General features: G+C 43.9%; 1 protein-coding gene across 1 annotated transcript in view; it reads right to left on the bottom strand.

Annotated features, from left to right (window-relative positions):
- Positions 1 to 835: 835 nt before the first annotated feature.
- ACTR3 (actin related protein 3) overlaps positions 836 to 23031 on the bottom strand; it is a 112732-nt gene continuing 90536 nt past the window's right edge. Inside the window, exons 11-12 of the mRNA XM_060261065.1 lie at positions 2177 to 2260; positions 836 to 1742 (exon numbers count right to left, since the gene is read on the bottom strand). Coding sequence (XP_060117048.1) covers positions 1647 to 1742; positions 2177 to 2260 — 180 coding nt within the window. The 3' untranslated portion in view covers positions 836 to 1646. The remainder of the gene's footprint in view (positions 1743 to 2176; positions 2261 to 23031) is intronic.

The following is a 23031-nucleotide window of genomic DNA, read 5'->3' on the forward strand; positions in this document are numbered from 1 at the left end:
AAAGGTGGAGCGGGGAGGGGGATTAAAGCCTTGTCGCGCGGGGGTTTGTGACGGAGCTAAACTCTGGTGGGCTGCCACTTCAGTGGGTCGCCTGCAACTGTGGCAGCAGTTTTCCCAGCTGATCGGGAGGGGAGGGGTGTTGGCCTCACTGCCCGCCCCCCCTCACAGTGCCTCCTCCACCCTCCATTTTTACAATTTTAAGGCCTGGAAATGGGTGACGCTTCACCGCCCATTTCCAGGCCTTAAAATTGTAAAAAACGGAGGGTGGAGGAGGCACTGTGAGGGGAGGCAGGCGTCGAGGTTGCACAATGCCATGAAGGGAGAGGACAGTGAGGAACGAGGGGGGCAGCAAGGCTGTGCAGCGTCACGGGGGGGCAGGGCCAAATTTGGTGCCCGCACCCTGCTGGCCCTGGGCTCACGGTGGGTGGGCCGGCCTTGGTGCCAGTCCCCAGTGCCAAGAAGGTTGGGGACCACTGATTTAAACTATCCCTACATCTCCTGCCATTTATCATCTTACCAGGTATTGTAAAACTCTGAATTTACAGAAGCAAATCTGTGACACAAGACCAACTATTCAAAAGCTTTATTTACTTTAGTATCAAGGAGAAAGTATTTTAAATGAAATGTATCATTATAAAAAGTGTATTCATTATAAGTGTATGCAGATGAATAGGTAACCGAAATAAATATCCAGGTGAACACACACAAGCATAATTTGCATATTAGAATCACACTGCATATTAGAATCACACTTTTAACCCTTAGCAATAAAAGAATTAGGAAGCTTTGAGACCTTCACAATCAAGCAAGGAGACTGAAAGGTTTCACACAAACATTAAAAAGAATTTTAGTGCCTTTATTGGAATGGTGAAATACACCAATTTTGATCATTGGAATATTTGGTTTAATTAGAAATGACACTACAGAACTGCAATACTGGTCCAACAGTCTTGTCTTTACCCTTCCCTCCCCCAGAAAAGCGAGAAATAGAATGAAAATGCACTGAGTAATCAGAAAGCATCAGCAGGCGTTGATTAATCCAAGATTCTAGTTCCTTAGTTTGAAAAGCAATTGCCAAGTTGCACTGTGTGGAGCCCACATTTAAGATTGGTCATAATTTGGAATTACTAGAGTCTCATGATCAAGAGTCATGTGGGCATAACATTTTTTAAAATATGCCTCAAGTTGGTCACTGGTAGGTTTTTTAAATCAGATATAACATTTCTTTCATTGATATTTTTCTCAACATATAAAAAAGTATGAAATATAAACAAGCTCTTGCATTGTACACATGTAAGAGTACAACCAAAGAATTATAGAGCTCCATCAAATCCCATCAAATCTTGGATACTCCATTAATATACAAAATATCAGGCCACAGAAAGAACAAAACCCCACTTCTTTTGTTTCATCACACACAGGTTCAAATATTCAATCTAAAAACCCCCACTTTGAATCATTTTGGCTTCCCACTACATCTGCATGTTGAGACACTTATTAAAATATTCCTATTTAGCTGAATTTGGTCTTTTTCTTATTTTCAAGTCATGTTTTGTTATCTTAATACCGGCCATCCAGACAAACAAGTATTGAGAAAGATCCTCCATCTCCCTGCTTCCCTAGATCCAACTCTTCAAAAGTCAGATTTAAGACATAACTCCAAACACTGGGTTGTGACGACAGATGCTAGGACCAATTTCTTCATAATCTTTTTTGGTGTGGCATACTTGGTAGAACTCAGGCTGCGGAAAAAGCGAAAGGGAAAGTCAAAGATATAACTTTTTTCTTAGGATACACCTATCTCACATATTAGGAATGTAGACAAATTCCACATTGCAAACAGAAAGGCTGCTGAAGTTCTTATTCATTGGGCTTGAAGAAAAGTGTGCTCCTAATGCCTGCATTAAATATGAAGCCCCAAAGTCTTTTCTGGAACATATTATATATATGATACATTCCCATTCCCTTTTTAACAAATCCTACTTCCCACTCAAATAATGGAAACATTTGCTTCCTCCTCCTACTACTTTGCTTTAGAGAATATTTCAGCACTCTCAATGGTTTATTTTGATCCAAATTCTGGATCCCAAAAATGTTAATGTAATTATGTAAATAATAGCAGGGAGTATAAGTGGAATAGCTCCTTGCAGATTTCTTTTCCCTTTAGTCAACTTACTGTGGAAGCCAACATTGATCCTCCAAACCAAACTGCATATCTCTGCATATGATGTGTAATAACTTGTACATCAATAGGTTTCGGCTACATTAGAAAAAAAAATCAGTATAGTTATGAGTTTCACTCAGTATACATGGCTCTACTTTTAAGACATATTCTACTATATTTTAAAGACATATACATACTTTACTATCTTGCAACTAGTGTACAAATAGGCATTAAATGATAGGCCCGCAATATGAAAAATTATGAGCTGCAATTTAAAAACTACATCTAAAAATCTATATATAAAATGTTATTGTATTACCTACTACATTACATTCAACAATGAATTTTTCTTCTCCTCCAGAAGATGCCATTTTAATTTTATCAGCCAATTTCTGCATATTTTAGAAAGCAGCATGGTATGACTCATTTAGCATAAAATAGGCAACGATGTTATTCCAAGTAAAAACTCAAAATGAGTCACACTAAGGTCTGGGAGAACCACATTCTGCTATGGAACTCGCTAGGTGACCTTGGGACAGTAATTCTCTTAGCCTACATCACAGGGATCTTGTGAGGATAAATTAAAGAGCAAAGCATAATGTATTCCTCCTTAAATTCCCAGGAGGAAGGGCAGGAATGTACTAAATAAATAAAAATAAGCTCAGATTGGCTATTTTGTAACCTAGTTCTAATAATGCTCAAATTTGAATAAGCTTGCAAAAATGTGTTCTGAAGACCGAGCAAATTAGTTTCCAGGGGATTTCTCCCCTCCCCAAAGGAAACTTACTTTCAGTTCCAAAGAACAGTCAAATATTTGTTCATCCCCTGCTCCCCATCCCTAAATTACTAATACTAGAAAGGTGCTTAAAGGAAAATGAAGAGGTTTTTATAACAGAGAGAGGGGACTCTAGATGTTGAGAAGCATGGGAACAGTGAAGGATTAGCAATTAGGGAAGCCCTTGGATTAGATTTGTTCTTTCCAAGATGAAGAAGGCAGTGAGTTGAACCCATCTCTAGTCTGCTGGAGGACACATCAAAGCAAAGCTCTGTAGACAACAGTTAATAAAAAAGCAAAAGTGGAGCCTATTAAACATTCAGTAATAAAGGAATGAATTGACTGTATGGTTTGAAGTCAAATATCACAAAAGAAGTATGATTCAAAAGACAGAAAAGTCTTCAACTAAAAGTATAGAATCATAGAGTTGGAAGGGACCTCCAGGGTCATCAAGTCCAACCCCCTGCACAATGCAGAAAACTCACAAATACCTCCCCCTAAATTCAAAGGATTTGCATTGCTGCCATCTAGCCTCTGTTTAAAAACTTCCAAGGAAGGAGCCTACCAACCTCCTGAGAAAGCCTGTTCCACTGGGGAACCGCTCTAATGGTCAGGAAGTTCTTTCTAATGCTGAGCCGGAAACATTTCTGATTCAATTGGTTCTGGTCCTACCTTCTGGGGCCACAGAAACAATTCCACACCATCCTCTATATGACAGCCCTTCAAGTAATTGAAGATGGTGATCATATCACCTCTCAGCCGCCGCCTCTCCAGGCAAAATAGGCCCAGCTCCTTCAACCTTTCTTCATAGGACTTGGTCTCCAGACCCGTCACCATCTTCGTCGCCCTCCTCTGGACCTGTTCCAGCTTGTCTATATCCTTCTTAAAATGTGGTGCCCAAAACTAAACACAATACTCCAGGTGAGGTCTTACCAGAGCAGAGTAAAGCGATACCATCACTTCACGTGATCTGGACACCATACTTCTGTTGATACAGCCCAAGATTACATTTGCCTTTTTAGCCATCACATCATACTGTTGACTCATGTTCAGCGTACAGTCCACTAAGACCCCTGGATTCTTTTTGCACATACTACTGCTAAGACAAGTCTCCCCCATCCTATAACCATGTATTGGATTTTTCCTACCTAAATGCAGAACTTTACATTTATCCCTGTTAAAATTCATTTTATTGGTTTCATCCCAGTTTTCCAGCCTATCCAGATCATCCTGTATCCTGTTTCTGTCTTCTACTGTATTTGCATTCCCTCCCAATTTAGTATCATCTGCAAATTTAAGAAGCATTTGTTTTTGTTTGAGGAGGCAGGGAGGGCTTGGGTGTTTGTTTATTTCAGTCACTAAGTTAGTTATGGCCTCTCTTATTGTGCAGAGACTGAGCTCTCTCTTAGTCTTATTGCTACCCACAGTTACACTGTAACCCTCCTCGTGCTTGGAAAGATGTCAGGTTCTGTTGGTTGCCTTCAGTTGATACTGGTGCTTTTGAAGCATGTGCATGTTCTGCATTGTTTCCATTGCCTTTAAACTTTCTGTCCATGTGTTTTGCAACCTTGCCTCCTGCGTTCTCAAGAAGCCCTGGATTTAGCTTGGTGTCTCTTCTGATAGTCTCTACAGTCTGGAGGATTAACCTGAAGTGGGAATCAGCTCTGTTGGGCTACTGTCATGTATTATTGCATCTGCTTTCAGTGCAGTCAGGATCAGGACTGGCTTAATTTATGTTACTGGCTAACTATGCTAAGGTTCCCAAGCACTTATATGACTTCTCCCCAGTCCTGGTGTTGTGATCTCAAAGCAAGTATATGGGCTGATCCCCTGTAGTCTGCTTGCTCTGAAGTCCATTTTTCATAGGTGTAAAATTCATCTAATACATTCTGTTCTTCGTCTCCTTCTGGCTACAGATGCTTTAAAAATGTGCTTTGCAACTATGGTTCTTAATCTTTGGTCGCTAAAATTATGGCCCATTTAAGAATTTCGATGCTCAACTTTATAGGGGTCAATAATATTATTAAAGCAAAATGAATTCATGCTTATCTTAAAAGTCAGAGGGCTGATGTTTTATTTCTTCAGGAGACACATTTAAAGAATTCTGATAATTATCTCTCCAGTCAGCATGGTTCCCAATTTTTTTTAATGCTCCAGGGTTCTCCAAATTGTGAGGGGTGGCAATTCTGTTAACTAGGCATACCAGATTCATGTCTACCTCTGTTGAATAAGAACATAAGAACATAAGAGAAGCCATGTTGGATCAGGCCAACGGCCCATCAAGTCCAACACTCTGTGTCACACAGTGGCAAAAAATTTTATATACACACCTACACTGTGGCTAATAGCCACTGATGGACCTCTGCTCCATATTTTTATCTAAACCCTTCTTGAAGGTGGCTATACTTGTGGCCGCCACCACCTCCTGTGGCAGTGAATTCCACATGTTAATCACCCTTTGGGTGAAGAAGTACTTCCTTTTATCCGTTTTAACCTGTCTGCTCAGCAATTTCATCGAATGCCCACGAGTTCTTGCATTGTGAGAAAGGGAGAAAAGTACCTCTTTCTCTACTTTCTCCATCCCATGCATTATCTTGTAAACTTCTATCATGTCACCCCGCAGTCGACGTTTCTCCAAGCTAAAGAATGTGATCCAGAAGGATGCTACCTCTTTGTGTAACAATCTATGCATCTAATATTGGGAAAGTATCATATATCCACAGGGTTGTTTTTTTTAAGTTGCAGTTTTTCAAAAAGGGCCCTGTGGTCATGGGAGCGGACTTGAACTACTTGATGGACTTTTTTTAGACAAGAAGTTCAGTGGACCATCCTCACTAAAATCTGACATGATTCAATGTCACCAAACTGCACTAAAGAGGATTGTGGATGACTTTGATTTTGTGCATGTCTGGAGGGTTTTAAATGAGAATGCTAGAGACTACACTCATTTTTTAGCTAACATAACTTTTTTTCTAGAATTGATTACATTTTAGTGTTCCGCTCTTTTGGTAACTAATTTCATCTAGCATAGAGCCCATGTGCTAGTCTGATCATGCCATTGTTGTTTGCATTTTGCAGACTTTGTTTTGTGGTGTTTGAATACTATCCTGTTGGATGATGAGTCGGTTGTCTCAGAAATTTCTGCTGATATTTAGAACTTTTTAAAAAGGATAACTTAAAAGAAGTAGCCCTCCCTATAGTGTGGGATGCCCATAAGGCTGTTATTAGGGGCAAATTAATATATTTGGCTACAGCACTAAAATGGAAGAAAGACAGGTTAAGATCTGATTTGCTTAACAACATAAGATTTTCAGCGATTGCACATAAAAAATGGGGAAGCAATAGGATATACAGACGAGTGCTTGTTGGAAGGAGTAAGCTGGAGGCTTTGGATATTGGTAAAATTAAGAGCAACTTGCTGTATTTGAGGCAAGCTTACTGGTACCAGCATCCCCAATTTTCTAGGTTACTGGCTTGGAAGGTTAAAAAAAAAGAGGTTGAATTCTGTGTCATTTGTGTTAGAGATTGTCATGGAAATCTACAAACTTCTACATTCTATCGCAGACGCATTTAGGGATTATTGCTCTTTATGGCTCTACAAACCCATAGTTAGATTCTATCTATGAGTTCTTATGCTCCATCAGATCCCTGAGGTCGTTCTCAGAGGCACACAGAGTGTCCGTTGATCAGCCAATTGATGAATCAGAAGTGGAGATGGCAATTTCTAATTTAAAAAACAATGTCTCCAGGAACTGATGGCTTTCTGTCTGCTTTTTAGAAGACCTTCTGTTCTTTTCTGATTCCACATTTGTTGGCCGTTTTTAATTGTGCATTGGATACCAGTTCGATTCCAGAGTCTTGCATAAGGGCTAGGATTATTTTGGTCCCAAAGAAAGATAGGGACTTGAAAGACCCAAAAGCATATAGGCCTATCTCACTTATGAATACCAACTATAAGTCATTTACTTACATTTTTACTCAAAGATTAAATACTGTTATTGGGCACTACGTTTGATCAGATGGGACATGAAGGATAATATCAGGAGGCTTATTGATGTGTTACACTTTTGCAAAGGGAATGGTGTTCGGAATTTTTGTTTGCTGGCACTGGATATGGAGAAGGCATTCGACACGGCAGAGCAGAGGTATCTACATAGACTATTGAGTAGTATGGGCTTTGGATCTAAGATTCTGACTGTAGTTAGGGCGTTATATTCTCAGTCACAGGCGTTTCTAAGGGTCAATGGTCTTAACTCTCTGCCTCTGGCTCAATTGAGGGGAACACATCAGGGGTGCCCATGTTCGCTGCTGCTTTTCGCTTTAGCAGTTGAACCTTTAGCGTCCGCAATTTGGGACGACCCCAATATGATTGGAATTAGTCTTAATGGATCATGGGTTATTGTCAGTTTGTTTGCTAATGATATGCTGATGACATTTGTTTGCTGATGATATGATATTGAGCTAACTATGTTAAGGTTCCCAATGTTGTTCATAGAACAGAATGTATTAGATGAATTTTACACTTATGAAAAATGGACTTCAGAGCAAGCAAACTACAGGGGATCAGTCTATATACTTGCTTTGCAATTACAACACCAGGACTGGGGACTTTTCTCTAAGTTATGTATGCTAATTTGCTCCCTTAGGCCTCCTAGATCTTTGCCTTTTCAAAGGTCCTGGGATAGGGGGATCAGGACATTACTTTTACTAGTGGGGAATGGAGGAAACTGGTCTTCCTCAGTACAAAGTCACTTAACCTTAGAGCTCAGGCTTACAAAGTCATGGCTAAGTGGTGCATTACTCCTATGCAGTTAGTGCATTCAGCTTGTAATGTTTATAGTTCTTCTGAGGTTGTTTGGAAAAGTGTACATATTTCTATATATGGTGGACATGCCCAATAATTTCTTTATTTTTGAAACAGGTTATCAGGTAGATTTATTAGATTACAAATGTCAGGATTTCATCATGCACTAAAATTTGTCTCTTAAATGTTTGGGATGATTTTGAGATTCCTATTTTAAAGAATTTCTCCCTGCTTAACGTGGCTAAGTTTGCTATAGCCTTGCATTGGAGATTAAAGTCATGCTCTTCCATAGAAGTTTGGTTGAATAAATGTTGGGAATACTTTATTTTAGATAAAATCACTTATAATTTGGATGAGAGGAGGTCTTTAAAACAGAGGTCTAATATTTTAGTAAAGTGGTCCCCTTTTCTGGGTTATTTCTCACACGGAAATTTTGGTTCAAATGAGCAATATTTATAATCTGTTTTTTTAAGGGTTTTTTGGGGTGACTGGGTAGGTTTGATCTTGTCTGTATAATTCTGTATATGATTCTGTGTGTATGTGTATTTTTGTGTTAAACCAAACCAATTTTATTATTTTTTTGCAACATATTGAAAAATAGTCATCAAACATAAATTTCAAAATATTAACCAATACATTACAAAATTTCCTCCTCCCCCCAGCCCTCTATTTCTTGACCTCTGCCGGTGTTTAAAATAATTAAAAAGAAAAAGAAAGGTAAAATTCACGCTTATAGAATCTACACTGTCTCTTGACTTTCCATTGATGTTCAACATACTTTTGAAATTTCTTCCAATCATCCTTGAATTTTTCTGAATTAGAGTCTTTTAAGATTCTAGTAAGTTTATCCATTCCACTCCAGTGTAACACTTTTAAGATCCAGTCCCATTTCTCTGGTATTTTATCTTGCTTCCACATTTGCGCATATAATGTCCTTGCAGCTGAAAGCAAGTACCACAACAATGTACTATCTTGTTTCGGAAAAAAACAGGTTTCCTACCTGTAACTGATGATCTTCGAGTGGTCATCTGTGCAGTCACACTGATGGGATATAGGCGCCCGCGCCGATCTCGATCGGTATTCTTGAAAGCTGCAGATTTCCATGCCCAGGGCCCAGTGCGCATGCGCAGAAGCCCCACCGTGCATGCTCACAGGGACCGTAGCGGACATCCCGCCAGTTCCTTCTGACCGCTGCATAAGCCCAAGAGATGGACCGGCAGCAGAGAGGAAGGAGGGCGGGTAGTGCGACTGCACAGATGACCACTCGAAGATCATCAGTTTCAGCTAGGAAACCTGTTTATCTTCTTCGTGGTCTCTGTGCATCACACTGATGGGAGATTAGCAAGCCAGAGTCCTACCTGGAGGAGGGTGCAACGGTCCATCAGCGAGAAGCCTCCTGAAGAACAGCACGGCCCACCGATGAACGCCGACGCCAGTTCAGGTCCAATGCATAGTGTTTGACAAACGTATGCGAGGAGGACCATGTAGCCGCGTCGCAAATGTCTCTTAACAGAACCCCGCTCATGAAGGCTGCCGAAGCCGCTAGGGCTCTAGTAGAATGAGCTCTGATTTGCCTCGGTAGGGGTTTCTTATTCAGCAAGTAGCAGAGTCTTATAGTCTCCGTTATCCATTTAGAGATTCGCTGTGACGAAACTCTAGCACCTTGCGATGCTGGGGAATACGAGACAAAGAGTCTAAAGTCCTTACGTCCCGATCTTACTCCATGTAAGTAGAACGAGAGTGCCCTCTTCACGTCCAGGGTATGGAGTTTTCGCTCCAGGTCCGTACTTGGATTTGGAAAATATATGGGTAGGCATATTTCCGAGTTCAGGTGGAAGGCGGACGTCACTTTCGGGAGAAAGGTCATGTCAGGACGCAACCACACTCCTTCAGCACTGAACTTCAAATACGGGTCATCACAATGTAACGCTGCCAACTCGCCTACCCTACGAGCGGAAGTAATAGCCACTAGAAAGGCTGTCTTCCAAGATAATAGTTGCAGGGAACACGTTGCCATAGGTTCGAAGGGTTTCCCTGTTAGGGCCTGTAACACACCCGGAAGGTCCCAGGCTGGGGCTGGGTCCCGTACCGCTGGGTACAACCTCAGAAGACCCTTGAAGAACCGTTTGGTGTCAGGGTGTGAGAACACCGAGTGGCCTTCCAGCTGTTCGTGGTTAGCTGCTATCGCTGCTAAATACACCCTCACTGAGGATACAGTCAGACCTTTATCTAGCAATGAGAGTAGAAAGTCCATGATTAACGGGAGACCTGCTGTTCTTGGTTCTCTGCCCGTTCCAGCCACGAACTGGGCAAACCTCATCCACTTGTACTCATAAGACTTCCTTGTGGAAGACTTTCTACTATTCAGCATGACGTGTAGGGCTCTGTCAGACAACCTCGTCACCCCAGCTTCCAAGCGGTCAATTTCAAGTGAGGCACGTCGTGGTGAATCACTCGGCCTTCGTGGGATAGCAGAAGGTCTGGGCTCATCGGGAACTGATGAAACGTTCCGCAAGACAGCTTCAACACCGGGGCAAACCATTGTTGTCTGGGCCACCACGGTGTGATGAGGATTCCTCTGGGGCGTTCGCGGTAAATTTTGTGAACTACCCTCGTTATTAGAGGGATTGGTGGAAATAGGTACACGCGTCTGTGAGTCCAGGAGATCAGTAGTCCATCTCCCAGGGACAGTGGGTCTGCGCCTCCCCTGCAGCAAAACCTTTTGCATTTCGAGGTGCTGCGCGTAGCAAAGACATCCACTTCCGGCGTGCCCCCTGAAACACCGGCTGAAGGAACTCCCAATTGAGTTCCCACTCGTGGAGAGTAGCTCCTCCGCGACTGAGGTAATCTGCACAGGCATTCAGATTGCCCGGCAGATGGGTTGCTACTAGAGTCGTGTTCGATTCTCTGCAGATTTCCCAAATTCTCAATGCCAAGAGGCATAATTTTCTCGAGACTGTGCCCCCTTGTCTGTTCACGTAAGCTAGGGCAGTGGTGTTGTCTGTCAAGACCGCTACTGTCCTTTCTGTGATCAAGGGCCGAAACGAAAGAATGGCATGATGGATCGCCAATAGCTCCAGAAAGTTTATGTGGTACTGCAGAAGATCCTGAGGCCATCTGCCCCCCACACACATGCCGTTTATATGAGCTCCCCAGCCCCATAAGGACGCATCTGTTGTTATGGTCAGAGTGGGGGTTTTCTTGTGTAACGGAGCTCCCTGGAGAAGGTTCTCCTTCTCCTGCCACCATGACAGGGTCCAGAGTACTGTTCCTGGGACAGTCAGTTTGCGAGACGGAGGGTCTGTTTGACAGTTGAAAGTTCGTAGAAACCACAGCTGTAGTATTCGCATGTGGAATCTGGCAAACCGTAGGACTGCTGTGGTCGCTGCCATTAAGCCCAGGAGGCGTTGGACTTGGAACGCGGTGACTGTAGAGCTTGTTAGAAATACTTGTATCAGCGATACAATGTCTTCCGCTCTCTGTGCTGGAAGGAATGCCCTGCAGGCCTGTGAGTCCAGGATGGCCCCTATGAACGGCACCCTTTGGGAGGGTTGCAGTGCGGATTTCTTTAAGTTGACCTGTAGGCCTAAGTTCTGTAGGAGGGCTAGGGTGACCTCTATTTGACGTAATAGTAGAGGTTTGGAGCTTGCCACTAGCAGCCAGTCGTCTATATAGGGAAAAATGGTAATCCCTTGTAGTCGTAGATGTGCTGCTACCACCACCATAGTCTTTGTAAAAACTCTCGGTGCCTTAGAGAGGCCAAAAGGTAAGGCCTTGTACTGGTAGTGGGCGTTTCCTATGGAGAACCTGAGGAACTTCCTGTGGGACTGGTGTATGGTTATATGAAAACAGGCGTCCTGCAGATCCAAGGTGGCCATCCAATCCCCTCGGATGAGTAGAGGCAGGATGTTTGGTAGGGAGATCATTCTGAATTTTTGGTGTGGTATGAAAGAATTCAGGCCTCGGAGGTCCATGATGGGTCGAAGGCCCCCATCCCTTTTGGGGATGGTAAAGTATCGGGAGTAGAAGCCTTGGCCCACTTGGCTGGTTGGAACTACTTCGATTGCATCTTTTTGAAGGAGAGATTGGACTTCTGCTTGTAGAGTAGGCGATGCTGTGGTGTGAATGACGGTAGGAACTGTAGGGTTTTCTCGGAATTCGATTTGATAACCCAGCCGGATTATCGCTAAAACCCATCTGTCTGTAGTAATTGAAGACCATGCCTGGAAATAAGGGAGAAGTCTGGTATGGTCCTGGCGTCTGGGGAGGGGGGGGGGAAGAGGAGAAAAGGCAGTCAAAGGCCCTGTTTGGGTGGTCTGCTCCCCTTTTGTCTAGATGTCTGAGCTGAAGTTGGGGAGTACTTTGATTTTGAATAGGTTGCAGAACCTTTTGGTTTCCATTGCTGTTCAGAGGATTGTTTGGGAAACGGTTTCTTGCTCCACGGCTTGCTCCAAGTGCGTTTACCTTGGGATCTGGCTGAGATGGGGACTCCGAGATTTCGTGATGTTCTGATACTTTTATCCATCTCTTGCAATACAGAGTCGGTATTGGAGCTGAATAAGCCATTCCCGTTGAAAGGGAGATCCTCGACATAAGACTGTGTATCCGGCTGGAGTGCTGTCGATCGCAACCATGAGTGGCGACGCAGAGTGATCGCTGAGGTAAGTGTCTTCGCTGAGATGTCACCTGCGTGTTTTGCTGAGTTGATCTGCTGCTTAGCTAATGTTATGCCTTCCCTCTGGATCTTTTTTATTGCCTGTTTGGTTTGCTCTGAGAGGTCTGGTAAACTCGACAGTTGCTCCCATAGGGCATACTGATATCGCCCCATGCATGCCCCATAATTTGCGACCTTCACTCCGAGTGAGCCCGCAGTGTAAAACCTTCTACCCAGATTGTCCAGCTTCTTCCCCTCTTTGTCTGGGGGAGAAGCGTGAGTTTTTCTCGCTTTCGAGGACGAAGCTACCACAATAGAGTTTGGTTTCGGATGGTTAAACAAAAACTCTGCTGTGGCCTCCTGGACACGATACATGTGGTCCAGTCTACGGGAGCTTATCGGGGTCGACGTCGGTTTGTCCCATGATGATTTCGCAGTATGGAGCATAACCGTCGTAAGGGGAAGGGCGACAGCCATCGAGGTGTCTAGTTGGACTACGTCAAACACGTTGCCGGTTACTACCGGCTTCGGTTGAACCGTCGGTAGCGATAGAGTTTGGGCCATCCTCTTGACTAAGTCCCCATAGGATTTCAGGTCCTCAGAGGGAGATATAGGTTGTTCTTCACCCACTTTGTTTGATGGAGATGGCTCCTCTGGGGAGGAGGTGCCCTGATCCTCCTGAAGCGAACCCTCTTCTGATCCAGGGGAACCTTCTCTCGACTTTGAGCGCTCAGAGGAATGCTTAGGAGTCTCCAGGGCTTTCGGTGACTCTGGGGTCTTACGCCGTTCCGAGCTCCGTGAGCGTGGTGAGATCCTTTCTCTCTTGGGAGATGTGGTCGGCGGTTTTGACATCGACGCCGAGGGCGCGTGTCGTGGGGTCCGGTATGAGGTACGGAGAGCCAGTTTGGTGTAGTGGTTAAGTGTGCGGACTCTTATCTGGGAGAACCGGGTTGGATTCCCCACTCCTCCGCTTGCACCTGCTGGCATGGCCTTGGGTCAGCCGTAGCTCTGGCAGAGGTTGTCCTTGAAAGGGCAACTGCTGGGAGAGCCCTCTCCAGCCCCACCCACCTCACAGGGTGTCTGTTGTGGGGGAGGAAGGTAAAGGAGATTGTGAGCCGCTCTGAGACTCTTCTGAGTGGAGGGCGGGATATAAATCCAATATCTTCATCTTCTTCTTCTTCTTACGGGACTTACCCGAAGCTTCAGATTGCTGGTCCCGGTCTAACTGTCTCGGGGGGAACCACGGGAACATAGAGGGCATCGGGCAGGACCCGTATAGGTATTGCCACTGTCTCTGGTCCCAGGACATCGGTGGCAGTGGTTTTCGGAGAGGAGAGTGATCTCTATGGAGGGATCTCTCTTCGGAATCGGTGTCGATGCCGAGGGCTGTTGTGGTCTCTGTGCGGGCTGTCTGGATAGTCTCGTCTGAAGCTTCCGCGCCGAGGTGTGGTAGACCGACCCCTGTTCGGGCTGCGGGCTCGTCGATGTCTGGGACTGACCGACGGGTCTCAGATCGGTGAACGGGACCGAGCGGATTCTTCCACCATATGTATCTCGGGGGGGCTATCTTCTGTCCCCGATCGTTGAGTCAAGTCCAAATCGCGATCGGAGTCCGAAGAGATGGCGATTTGTGTGGACATCGAAGCCAGCACCGGAGGGCTTAGTCGGCAGCGAGGTGAAGCGAAGAGCTTCAAAGGGGGTATCTTTGCTGCCGATTCCGGTGGTGACGTCGGGAGCGAAGTTGTGGTCGACCGGTGTTTGTCGGACTTCTTCTTCTTTGCTCCCGATTGAGGACCCTTCTCCTCCCTTGGCCGTTTTGCAGGAGTGGAGGAGTCCGACTTGGATGCCGACCCCGTTCTTGTGGGGTGATCGGCGTCGGAAAGGGTTTTGTCAGTAGCGACCGACTCCGATGCCGACGGCTTGTGTATCGCCGCTGACATCTTCTTAGGCGATAGCGCCTTTTCCATTAGCGCTGCTGCTAAGCGACCAGCTCGGTTCTTCTTTGTCTGGCGGGAAAACTTCGCGCAGTGTGAACACGCGTCAGGAATATGAGTTTCTCCCAGACAGAAGAGGCAAAGGGTGTGCCCGTCAGGAGGGGCGATCTTGCTACCGCAGTTCGCACACCTTTTGAAAAATCCCCACCGCTTTTCCATGCGGGGAGAGTGGACACTGAGGGGGGGAGGAGGGGGGGAAAGGGTGGGGAAAAAAGGCTGAAGGGAAAATTTCCTCCAAGAAGGTCCGCTTCCCTCGCTCCCAATTTTTTTGGAAAATTGTATCTAAAGTCCGAATAAAGTCCTAGTAAAGTCCAAATGGTAATAACGCAACTTCCAAGAAAGGGTTCTACCGACCGTGGTGAAGATCGACTGATCCGAACGGCGGTCCGAAGAGAACTGGCGGGATGTCCGCTACGGTCCCTGTGAGCATGCGCGATGGGGCTTCTGCGCATGCGCACTGGGCCCTGGGCGCGGAAATCCGCAGCTTTCAAGAATACTGATCGAGATTGGCGCGGGCGCCTATATCCCATCAGTGTGATGCACAAAGACCACGAAGAAGATCTTTCCATTTGTAATCCCACCAGAAAGATATCTGGTGCTCTCTTGATCTCATAACCCAAAATTTTCGAGATCTCTTGTTGAATCATTTGCCAAAACTGTTTCGCTTTATCACAAGCCCACCACATATGGTAGAAAGAACCTTCAGATTTTTTACACTTCCAACACCTGTCTTATATTTGATTATTCATTTTTGCTAATTTCTTAGGTGTCATATACCATCTATACAACATTTTAAAACAGTTCTCTTTTATACTGTAACACATCGATATTTTCATAGAGTTCTTCCATAGGTGTTCCCATGTCTCCGTTTGTATTTCTTTGTTCATGTTTATCGCCCATTTTATCATTTGAGGTTTCACTACTTCATCTTCTGTAGACCATTTCAATAGTAACGTATAAAGCTTTGAAATCAATTTTTCATTCTTGCCCAACAGCACTTTTTCTAATTCTGTTTGCTCTTGTCTTATTTCTGTATTTCTAATATCTTGCTCTACCAAGCTTTTAATTTGTTGCAGTTGGTACCAATTAAGTTTGTCCTGCAATTCTTCCACCGGTTTTAGTTCCACCTTGCCTCCCTGTATTTTGAGCAGTTGTTTATATGATAACCATTTATCTTCCTGTGGATCTGAAGACAACTTTATGACTTCTGTTGGCACAATCCATAACAGCTTTCTCTCATCATCATATTCATTATATTTTTTCCAAGTATTCAACAAATTTCTTATGTAATGATGTGAGAAAAATCCATCCATCTTCTCCTTCCCGTAATACATATAAGCATGCCAACCAAAAACATTCCCATGGAGTGTGTATCTGTATTTTGAAATAAATTTGATTTAAAAAAAAAAAAAAAAGCATTCCCTCTATTCCTTCATGTATGGCTCAAGAGATTTTCTTATCACATCTTTATCTCACCATGTAAGCAAGTTACAGCCTGTTTGAGCTATTATCTTCATGCCACTGAATTCTAAATTTAAACGATAAGTCACAAAGCAAATGTTTGACAGCAGATTATTTATTTCACAGTTGCAGGAACAAATGAGTAGAAATCTATACTTTTTTTTAAGTTATTCATAACAGAATGCAATACCCTCTATTATTTATGCCTAGACAACTGTCAGATGAAGTGGTTAGAGATACTGCTCAAAACATTCTTTGTGAAAGTGCTTACTAGTTTAGACAAATGTAGCTCCCAGAGAAACAAAAATACTAACAGATCAGGTACTGAATCTTGGATTTGATTCTCATCAACAAGGAAGAATTGATTGAAGAAGTAGAAATAGTGGGCACCCTGGGCAGTAGTGACCATGTGATTTTGGAATTTACAGTCTTAGAGAAGGGAAAAGCTATATGTAGCCAGACTTATAGGTTGGACTTCAGAAAGGCAAACTTCAATAAATTTAGAACTATGCTGGGTAAAATTCCATGGTCAGAAATACTTAGGATGAAGGGGGTTCAAGAGGGGTGGGAGTTTCTTAAAAGCGAAATACAGAAAGTGCAAGCACAGACGATTCCTATGAGAAAAAAAAATGGAAGAAGCCTATATAAGCTAAGGTGGCTCCATAAACAGCTCTCTAAAGACTTGAGAAATAAAAAAAAGACTCATTTAGGAATTGGAAGGAGGGCCTTATAACCAAGGATGAATATAAACAAATCACCAGTGCTTGTAGAAAAAAAGTAAGGAAAGCTAAAGCTCAATATGAACTTAGGCTGGCCAAAGATGCTAAAAACAACAAAAAAAAGGTTCTCTTCTTATGTTCAGAGTAAGAAAAAGAGCAAGGACATGGTAGGCCCATTGCGTGAGCAAGAAAGTGAAATTGTAACAGGTAATGAAGAGAGGGTAGAAATGTTCAATTCCTACTTTTCCTCAGTCTTCTCTTCTGAGGGGAACGGTGCTCAACATGGCAAAAACAAAACATATAAGGAGGGTATGAAGTTCCAACCTAGGATCAGCGTAGAGGTAGTACATAAACACCTAGTTTCTTTAAATGAAACTAAGTCCTCAGGGCCAGATGAATTGCATCCAAGGGTTCTAAAGGAGCTTGCGGATGTAATTTCTGAGCCTCTGGCTATTATTTTTGAGAATTCTTGGAGAACAGGAAAGGTGCCGGAAGATTGGAGGCGGGCGAATGTTGTCCCCATCTTCAAGAACGGAAAAAAAGAGGATTTGGGTAACTACCGACCCGTTAGCTTGACGTGTGTACCTGGAAAAGTTTTAGAACAAATAATCAAACAGTCGATCCTGGAACATTTAGGAAGAATGGATGTGACTGCTAAGAGCCAGCATGGTTTTCTCAGGAACAAGTCATGTCAGACTAACCTGATCTCTTTTTTTGAGAAAGTGTCTACCTTGCTGGATCGAGGGAATACTATAGACATCATTTATCTTGATTTCGGTAAGGCTTTTGATAAGGTTCCACATACTATCCTTGTTGACAAATTGGTAAAATGTGGTTTGGATCCTGAAACCAATAGGTTGATCTGTAACTGGTTGACAGATCACACCCAAAGAGTGCTTGTGAATGGTTCCTCATCCTCTTGGAGAGGAGTGACAAGTGGAGTGCTTCACTGACTCCATCCAGGCCTGCTCTGGGATCAGTGGTAGAATAGATTGCAGAGTAACCATGCGGAATTTCTTGTAGCGGATATGAAGGTTGAGTGTTCGAAGATCCAGTATAGGGCGCAGCCCCCCGTCTCTTTTTGGGACCAGAAAATAACGGGAGTAGAATCCTGTGTGATGGAACTGCAGTGGAACTGGTTCTATAGCTCCCTTTTCCAGCAAGGTGGTTATTTCTGATTGCGGAGGAGGAGAGGGGGGTGTAGGTATGAACCTGTGGCGTTTTGGAGTCGAATCAAACTCTATGGTGTAACCCCTGTGGATGATCACCAGGACCCATGAATCCGATGTTATGGATTCCCACATGGGGGAGAATGGTTGTAGTCTGGTGGTGGTGTCTGGATGGTATTGTGGCTGGTCGAGTGGTGGAGGGAAGAAGTCAAAGAGACTGCTTTGGGGTCGTTGCTGACTTTGAGGTTTGTGGACGTGCTCTCTGCTGAAAAGGATGTTTTGCTGGAGGAGCCTTACGTTTCCAGAATTCGGCTTGTTAGGGGGATCGAGAGGCTTGGTTATAGTAGCAGTAGCAGTTTGTTTGGTCAGCAGAGGAGGCTGTTGTAGTTGTTTAGGGGAGACTGAACACACCGAGGTCGATTTGGTTGGAGACAGTGGCTTCGACACCATAGAGTAGTGTTTAGGGTGGCGATAGGGACTTCCACGGTACTGAGGATGGTCCTCACAGTATGCCTGCTCTGGATGTGAAGAAGTTTCACGGTACCGGGGTTATTCATCTTGATATGCCTGTTTCTGATGTGAGGGATGGTAAAGTACCTCACGGTACCGAGAGTCTTCACGGTACCAATATCGATGGGAATCCGAAGATGGGGATCTGTAATATCTTCGGTATCGGTGAGATGGTGACCTGGACCTTGACAGGCTATAATAATAGTAGTGTTCCCTATGGTGACTTCAAGATTTCTTGGTTCGAACTCGAGTGGATGGCTCTCTTGGTGTCGAGGGTTCCCTTAGGAGTGGAGATGTGGGTGTCCGAATCTGTTGTTTAGTAGGAATCGAGACCTCACGGAATGAGTGCGTGCCGAGAATGTTTGCGCGCTGACTTCTGCTGGAGTCTGGAGATTCGGTGTCGAGGATCTTGTCTGGTAAGGATCCATGAACTGAAAGGGACTGTGAAAGAATATGTACGACCTCAAGAGGTACGGTATTGATGGGCGCCGAGGGTTCCAATGGAGTTGGTGCTGTTTGTACCGAGGTCATGGTGTTGATAGTCGGGTGTGATGCAGAAGTTGTTGTTGGAGACTTCAATTCCGAGGGTCTACGACTGGTTTTAGCTTAATTTTTGGTGATGTCGAAGGGTCTTTCGATTCTGTGCGATGTCTCTTCCTAGAATCATCAGACTTCTTCAAATGTTTCCCAGACTTAGGCTTACTGGGAACCGAGGCCATGGAAGCTGCTGGTGGAGCCACTCCCTTTTGAATAGATAGGGAAGATGGTAAGGTTTGGGATCCCAAAGGATGGGACATCGTAGGGCGCAGTGAGGACTCTTAACAGGTGACTTCTGAGTCTAGCCGCACTGTTTTTTCTTGCTTGCTTCCCAAACTGGCTATAATGCAGGCAAGAGTCGGTACGTTGAGCCTCACCCAGACAGAAAAGGCATAAAGAATGTCCGTCGGTAGATGGGGTTTTAGAGACACACCGAACACACTTTTTAAAAGTGATTTTGTCTTTTCCTTCCATCCGCCCAGGGGGGAGGGGGGGAGGAGAAGGAGTGGGAGAAAGCCAAAATAGAAGAGAGGTAGAGATTTTTTTTTTTTTTTACAATACCAATGAGTTGAAGGAGAAGACGAACGTGAGGAAAAACGGTGAGGAATTGCAAGAAAAGGATGAAGATCGCTATGAAGAGAGGAGACGCAACGAGGTAGGTGTATCCCGGGTGGCGGTAAAGATAGATAGATAAATTTATTGTCATTGTTCTCCACAAAAAGAGAGCAACGAAATGAGGTGCTCTTCCACAAACATACCAACACATCAAACACACATATTCATATTCATACCATTTAAATACATCTAAAACCATTTAAACCATTAAAACCATTTAAATACATCTAAAACAGATAAACATTCATAAAACCATTAAAACCTTTTAAATACATCTAAAACAGATAATCCTTCATAACCCTGCATTTAACCTAACCACAGCACTTGGATAGAAACTGTCCTTAAATCTGTTTGTCCTAGCCTTCAACACTCTATATCGTCTACCTGACGGTAAGATCTCAAATAGCAAATGGCCCAGATGTGAAGGGTCCCTTAGGATCATTTGTATCTTCCTTTTACATCTCATATTATACAGATCCACCAATGAGGGGAGAGAACATCCGCAAATCTTTTGTGCTCTTCTCGTCACTCTTTGGAGCACCCTTCTCTCTGCTTCCGTGCAGCTCCCAAACCACGCGCAGAGGCAATAAGATAAAATGCTCTCAATGGAACTACGATAAAAGGCAACCAGCAGACTCCCTGACAGTTGTAGTGATCTTAAGAGTCTTAAGTAGTATAGTCGTTGCTGGGCCTTTTTCTCTAGAGCTAAAGTATTTGCCCCCCATGTTAGATCTTGTTTCATGGTAATTCCCAGAAACTTCCATTCTGTCACCTGTTCTACCATAACACCATCAATAAACAACGGCTGGATGTCCAAACTACTCTTCCTGTAATCCACTATAATTTCCTTCGTCTTATTTATATTAAAAATAAGATTATTTACTTTACACCAAAGGGACAGCTGTTGAACTTCCCTCCTATACGCAGACTCATCATCCTCAGAGATGAGCCCTACCAACGTTGTATCATCTGCGTACTTAATGATTTTGTTACTCAGACTGCTAGAAACACAATCAGACGTGTAAATAGTGAAAAGAAGTGGACTCAAGACACATCCCTGAGGGATGAAGTGGGTGGGTGAAGCGCCTCCCTCTTGTCTGGGCATGCACGGTGGATGCCCCCTCCCCGGGACGAGCGGAAGTGCGTGCCAAAATTAACGCTCAAAGATTGCTTTGAATTCTCTGAGGTCGGGTTCCATTCTGGCGGATAACCCATGTGTGGGACTGCACAGAGACCACGAAGAAGATCTGGGCTTTGACCACTTCCGCTGCAGAATGGTATAAGGAGGGTAAGACTTACCAGCTAAGGGCCCTCTGCAAAGGGATGGAATGCCACAGGGTAACATAGTGTAGCGACATAACTGTGGGAATGAACTTCTGTAGATTCTACTACCACACAACGAACCCTTGTTGCTTTGAGTCTTTTTGCTTGGGATTGACTCCCATCCCCTATTACTTATGAGCAGACTTCTTCTTCCCCCTGCTGGGTGCCACTCATTGCTACAGAGGCAATAGACTTGGGTGGTGACTTTATAGATTCGTGGATGTAAGTTGCGGGGGTCCAAGGCCCCTTACACCTGGAGGTTGCACATCTGACAATCTAACACACAGGGATCATTGGGGAGGATAGAAATGTTCCCAAAAGGTGGTCTGGAAAAGGGGACCCAAACTTAGAGAAAGTTAAAGGCTTAGTTGCTGTGGTATGTTGTTAGGCTGGGAGGACTAATGGAGAGGTGGGCTAGAGGCAGGGGGAGCCCCAACGAGTTGGGAAGTCGAGGAGCTCAGATTCAGAAGATTGAAGGCCGGCGAATGTTGTCCCCATTTTCAAGAAGGGAAAAAAGGATGATCCAGGTAACTACCAACTTGTCAGCTTGATGTCTATGCCTGGAAAAGTTTTAGAACAAATCATGTCAGTCAGACCTGGAACATTTAGAAAGAATGGATGTGATTACTAAGAGCCAGCATGGTTTTCTTTAGAACAAGTCATGTCAGACTAACCTGATCTCTTTTTTTGAGGAAGTGACTACCTTGCTGGATAAGGGGAATGCTGTAGACATTGTTTATCTTAATTTCAGTAAGGCTTTTGATAAGGTTCCACATACTATCCTTGTTGGCAAGTTGGTAAAATGTGGTTTGGATTCTGTTACCGTTAGGTGGATCTGTAACTGGTTGACAGATCGCACCCAAAGAGTGCTTGTGAATGGTTCCTCATCCTCTTGGAGAGGAGTGACAAGTGGAGTGCCTCAAGGATCTGTCCTGGGACCGGTTTTGTTCAACATCTTTATAAATGATTTGGATGAAGGAATAGAGGGAATGCTTATTAAATTTGCTGATGATACTAAATCGAGAGGGGTTGCAAATATAGTAGGAGAGAGAAACAGGATATAGGATGATCTTGACAGGCTGGAAAACTGGGCTAAAATCAATAAAATGAATTTTAACAGGGATAAATGTAGTTCTGCATTTACGTAGGAAAAATCCAATGCATGATTATAGGATGGGGGAGATTTGTCTTAGCAGTAGTATGTGCAAAAAGGATCTAGGGACTTACTGGAACATATACTGAACATGAGTCAACAGTGTGATGTGGTGGCTAAAAAGGCAAATGCAGTTTTGGGCTGTATCAACAGAAGTATAGTATCCAGATCATGTGAAGGGATGGTATCACTTTACTCTGCTCTGGTAAGACCTCACCTGGAGTATTGTGTTCAGTTTTGGGCACCACATTTTAAGAAAGATATAGACAAGCTGGAACGGATCCAGAGGAGGGCGACGAAGATGGTGACAGGTCTGGAGACCAAGCCCTGTGAAGAAAGGATGAAGGAGCTGGGCCTGTTTAGCCTGGAGAGGAGGTGGCTGAGAGGTGATATGATCACCATCTTCAATTACTTGAAGGGCTGTCATATACAGGATGGTGTGGAATTGTTTTCTGTGGCCCCAGAAGGCAGAACCAGAAGCAATCGGTTGAAATTAAATCAGAAATGTTTCCGGCTCAACGTTCAGAAGTACGTCTTGACCGTTAGAGCAGTTCCTCAGTGGAAAAGGCTTCCTCAGGAGGTGGTGGGCTCTCCTTCCCTGGAGGTTTTTAAACAGAGGCTAGATGGCCATCTGACACTAATGAAGATCCTGTGAATTTAGGGGGAAGTATTTGTTAATTTCCTGCATTATGTAGGGGAATGGACTAGGTGACCCTGGAAGTCCCTTCCAACTCTATGATTCTATGAATGAATCTTTTTATTTACCTCATTTATTCCCTGCCTTTCTACCTATTGGGAACTCAAAGCAGCTTAGATAATTCATTTCTTCTCCATTTTAGAAACACACTGTGAGGTATGTTATACCAAGTGTTAATGTCTCACAGTCATCCATAAAACGTTTATGGCAGAGTAATTATTCATACCAGGGTCTTCTAGATCCCAGTACAATACTCGAATCATTACATCATGTTGGAAACTGAAGGGAATGGCTGAAAGACAGAAGGCCAGGAGCCTTTGACAGCAGTAGAAGAAAATAGAGGGGTAAACAGAACATTATAATTTTCTCAAGATGTTCAGCATTTCCAGTAGTATCCTAGAGTGTGATCATGATCTTGCTTACTACAATTGCAGTCAATGTAACCCCCAACAAACA

Source organism: Heteronotia binoei, chromosome 21 (genome assembly GCF_032191835.1).
Source record: "Heteronotia binoei isolate CCM8104 ecotype False Entrance Well chromosome 21, APGP_CSIRO_Hbin_v1, whole genome shotgun sequence".
In the NCBI taxonomy this organism is placed as follows: domain Eukaryota; kingdom Metazoa; phylum Chordata; class Lepidosauria; order Squamata; family Gekkonidae; genus Heteronotia; species Heteronotia binoei.